This window comes from Bos indicus x Bos taurus, chromosome 8 (assembly GCF_003369695.1).
Source record: "Bos indicus x Bos taurus breed Angus x Brahman F1 hybrid chromosome 8, Bos_hybrid_MaternalHap_v2.0, whole genome shotgun sequence".
Taxonomy (NCBI): domain Eukaryota; kingdom Metazoa; phylum Chordata; class Mammalia; order Artiodactyla; family Bovidae; genus Bos; species Bos indicus x Bos taurus.
In genome coordinates, this window is record NC_040083.1 from 56,041,402 (window position 1) to 56,045,202 (window position 3,801).

Sequence of the window (3,801 nt, forward strand, 5' to 3'; positions counted from 1 at the left end):
CCTAGGTGGGGGCCAGGGGAAGACAGCAGCCTGATCCCCAGGTCGGAGCCCGGGGAAGACGGCAGCCTGATTTCCAGGTGGGGGCCGGGGGAAGATGGCAGCCAGAGTCCTAGGTGGGGGCCAGGGGAAGACAGCAGCCTGATCCCCAGGTCGGAGCCCGGGGAAGACGGCAGCCTGATCTCCAGGTGGGGGCCGGGGGAAGATGGCAGCCAGAGTCCTAGGTGGGGGCCAGGGGAAGACAGCAGCCTGATCCCCAGGTCAGAGCCCGGGGAAGAAGGCAGCCTGATCTCCAGGTGGGGGCCCGGGGAAGATGGCAGCCAGAGTCCTAGGTGGGGGCCAGGGGAAGACAACAGCCTGATCCCCAGGTCGGAGCCCGGGGAAGACGGCAGCCTGATTTCCAGGTGGGGGCCGGGGGAAGATGGCAGCCAGAGTCCTAGGTGGGGGCCAGGGGAAGACAGCAGCCTGATCCCCAGGTCGGAGCCCGGGGAAGAAGGCAGCCTGATTTCCAGGTGGGGGCCCGGGAAGATGGCAGCCAGAGTCCTGGTGGGGGCAAGGTAGAACAACAGCTGAATCCCGCGAGGTTGGAGCCCGGGGAGACGGAAGCCGGAGTCCTAGGTGGGGGGCCCGGGGAAAGAAGGCCGCCTGTTCCCCGGTGGGGGCCCCCGGGGAAGACGGCGGCCGAAGTCCTAGGTGGGGGGCCCGGGAAAGACGCCGCCTGTTTCCCCGTGGGGGCCCGGGGAAAGAAACGGCAGCCGTAGTCCCTAGTGGGGGCCCGGGAAAGACGGCCGCCTGGTTCCCCGGTGGTGGCCCCCGGGGAAGACTGCAGCCGAAGTCACGTAGGTGGGGGCCCGGGAAGAACGGCCGCCTGTGTTCCCCGGTGGTGGGCCCGGGGAAGACGGCAGCGAAGTCCATATGTGGGGGCCCGTGGAAAGACAGCCGCCTGTTTCCCCGGTGATGGGCCGTGGAAGACGGCAGCCGGAGTCCTAGGTGGGGGCCCGGGAAAGACGGCCGCCTGGTTCCCCGGTGGGGGCCCGGGGAAGACGGCAGCCGAAGTCCTAGCTGGGGGCCCGGGAAAGACGGCCGCCTGGTTCCCCGGTGGGGGCCCGGGGAAGACGGCAGCCGAAGTCCTAGGTGGGGGCCCGGGAAAGATGGCAGCAGGAGTCCCGAACGGGGCCTGGGGAAGTCGGCAGCGGGAGCCCCAGATGGGGGGCTGGGCAAGACAGAGGCTCTCTTCTGCTTATCAGTGGTCGCAAATGTGGGCTGAGGGTTGTTTCGGGAGTCAAAGGGATAGTTAAAAATTGAAGCGTGGCGGGAGACCATGGGCACAAATTGGATGGTGGTGCCTGGTCTCTCTGCAGTGTGTGTCTGCTCCACCCCAATACCTGGGGGAGACTGAAAAATTACAGCTTGAGAAGGGGGAGTAGTGTCCATGTCCGTGATGCCCGAATCTGAAGGAGAGGGCACACTTGTAGATGCCATGACTGTGGTGGTAGAAGGGATGGCAGTAGAAGTAATGGGCTGCTCAGTTAGAACAGGGGGAGGGACGGGAGGGTCTGGAAGAGGGGTGAGTAAGTTTAAGGGAGGGGGAGAATCTACACACATGGGTGTTGGGGATTCATTTTTGTAGGAGGGTGGCTGGAAGGAGAGGGTTGGGGTGCTCAGAGGTGTAGAGAGGTCAGAAGTAAAAGGTGGTGTTGCTTTGACTGAACACCGAGTGCCTTCATCCTCCTTAAGGGTAATTCCCACAATGGGATTCCAAACTGGAGGAAAAAGATAATCTGCAGGAATTGCAGAATGAGAGGATGCAGGGGCTGTGTATCTTGCCTCCTGATCCGTATAAGGTGGAAGGCCAGCCAGACTGGGGAATCTGGAGGACAGTTCAGCCAAGTGGGTGGTGGTAGGAGGGACCTCCAAAATGTGACTGACCGGAGCCAGGGAGCCTGTGGTCCCTGGGGCAGGTGGAGGGGCACTGCAGCGACGCATAGCCTTCCTTACATCCTTCAGGATTTTGTTTCGCTGACGCTCCATGCGTTGTTTCAGGGTGCCCCAGGTTTTGGCGAGAGTCATGCCTGGAAGCTTCGGAGGCAGCGGAAGGTCACTGCGACCCCACGGCAGAGGCAGCGGTGGTGGTAGTGGTGGCAGCAGTGGCGGCAGGGGCAGAAACACCGGCAGGGGTCTCTTCCGCTTGAGGGGGTGCCTACTGCGGGCAGATCCCAGGGCAGAAGAACTGCTCCGTGGGGTGTCTGAAGGTTGTTCACGCTGCAGCGCCTTCCCAGACATCAGTGACTCCGGGGAGCTGGGTCGGTGGTCTTCACCCAGCACTTCTTCTATTGGCCTCTCGGGCAGCAGGTTGCAGCACGGGCTTGAGGCAGAGAGCACCCTGGCCAGGGGGCCGGGCTGCGAGGGAGGCTGGCCGTCTCCAGCAGTGTCGTCTAAGCAGATGGCGAGGCTTTCAGAGGAAGAGTTCTGCCAAGACACCTGGGCTTTCTCATTGAAGTTGCTTTCTGGGTGCACCGGGGGTAGGTTTGGAGGCTCAGGACTGCACTGGAGGGACGTGAGGACCCCGCTGGGCTCCTGGGGCCTGGGTGTCATTGTTATATCCCGGTCGCAGTACAGACTTATCTTTCCATTGTTCTCTCCTTCGGCCTCTGTGTGACCTTCCTCCTTTGTTATGCTTTCCCTGGGCTCTTCTTGGACCATCGCCTCACTCTCCTTTGTGCAACAAAGTGGGAGGTGCCTGGTTGGTACCGGGTTCCCAACCTTGACTACCCGGGCAGGTAGCTCAGTTAGTGAACGCAGGAGAGTAATTTTGCGCCCCGGTGGAGGAATTCTGACGGTTCTCGAAGGTCCGAACATCATGGAATTACGAGTGGACAAGACAGGCTGCTTCTTTGGCGAGTTCCTCAAGTTCGTCACGGGTAGGACGCCCACAGGGGAGTACCCAGCCTGCTGGATGGGGTACTGCCTTTTCGGCGCAATGTAAAAGCTGGATGATAAAGGTAATCGATCCTGGTTGAGCAGCCTGTGACCAGGGTGTAAAGCAGGAGCTGGAGCAGCGGGGTGGCCCCGGCCAGATGTGATGGCATCCCGAGAGGGCAAAACCAGCGAGCGACGGCCCAGCGGGTTCCGGCGGCGGAGCGCGGAAACAAATTTACACAGTAAATTGCCCATATAGGACAGATTGTGCGCCAAACGCCCTGAGAATAGAGTGTGAAACTGGGAGAGCGTCTACCCAGCTTCTGACTCCTCTCGTGGTCAAATACGCACTGGAGGCAGGATTTCTCAGCCTGGCACTTGTGACATGTCCATGGTATACGCATCACAGAGAAACTGGGCTGCAAGCCCACACGTGGCAAATTACGGGGCAAAGGGCGGGGCCCCAGCGCATGACCCCTCCTGAACTCTCTAGCAGCCGAGGCTTCCCACTGTGGGTGCCAGGAGTTTGGCACCAGATGGGCCACCATGCAGAGACTGTTCAGGACTGTGGGGGCCTCCTCCTCCAGAGCTCATCCTGTCTAGCACCTCATCATGCAGCCACCTTGGTGCCTGCGTTTCTATCGGTCAGCCCTTCCCTGCGTGGGTCTCAGAGGCCTGTGCAAAGCTGAGTGCAGGAGCCACCCACCCTGTCGGGGGGTGGTCCGGCACCTATGGGGACCTTCCCAGCTTCTCTGCGAAGCCTGGAGCCAGGAGCACCTTCTTCACTGCTGCTCCTCTGCCATCATCTCCAGCCCGCAGGGAATGCAGAGCCCTCACCTGGCTGGATGCTGCACCCCATAACCTCCCTTCCTGGCAGGTAAGGCT

General features: G+C 61.5%; 1 protein-coding gene across 1 annotated transcript; it reads right to left on the reverse strand.

Moving 5' to 3' along the window:
* Window positions 1-258: 258 nt before the first annotated feature.
* On the reverse strand, window positions 259-3,171 carry LOC113897442 (nuclear pore-associated protein 1-like). Its single transcript, XM_027550206.1, has one exon. The coding sequence runs from the start codon at window positions 3,169-3,171 to the stop codon at window positions 259-261; it is 2,913 nt and encodes a 970-aa protein (XP_027406007.1).
* Between the last annotated feature and the right edge of the window lie 630 nt (window positions 3,172-3,801).

What these genes read in the sequence shown, in the direction of transcription:
- LOC113897442 (XM_027550206.1), bottom strand. Translation starts at nt 3,171, where the DNA reads ATGGGCAATTTACTGTGTAAATTTGTTTCCGCGCTCCGCCGCCGGAAC.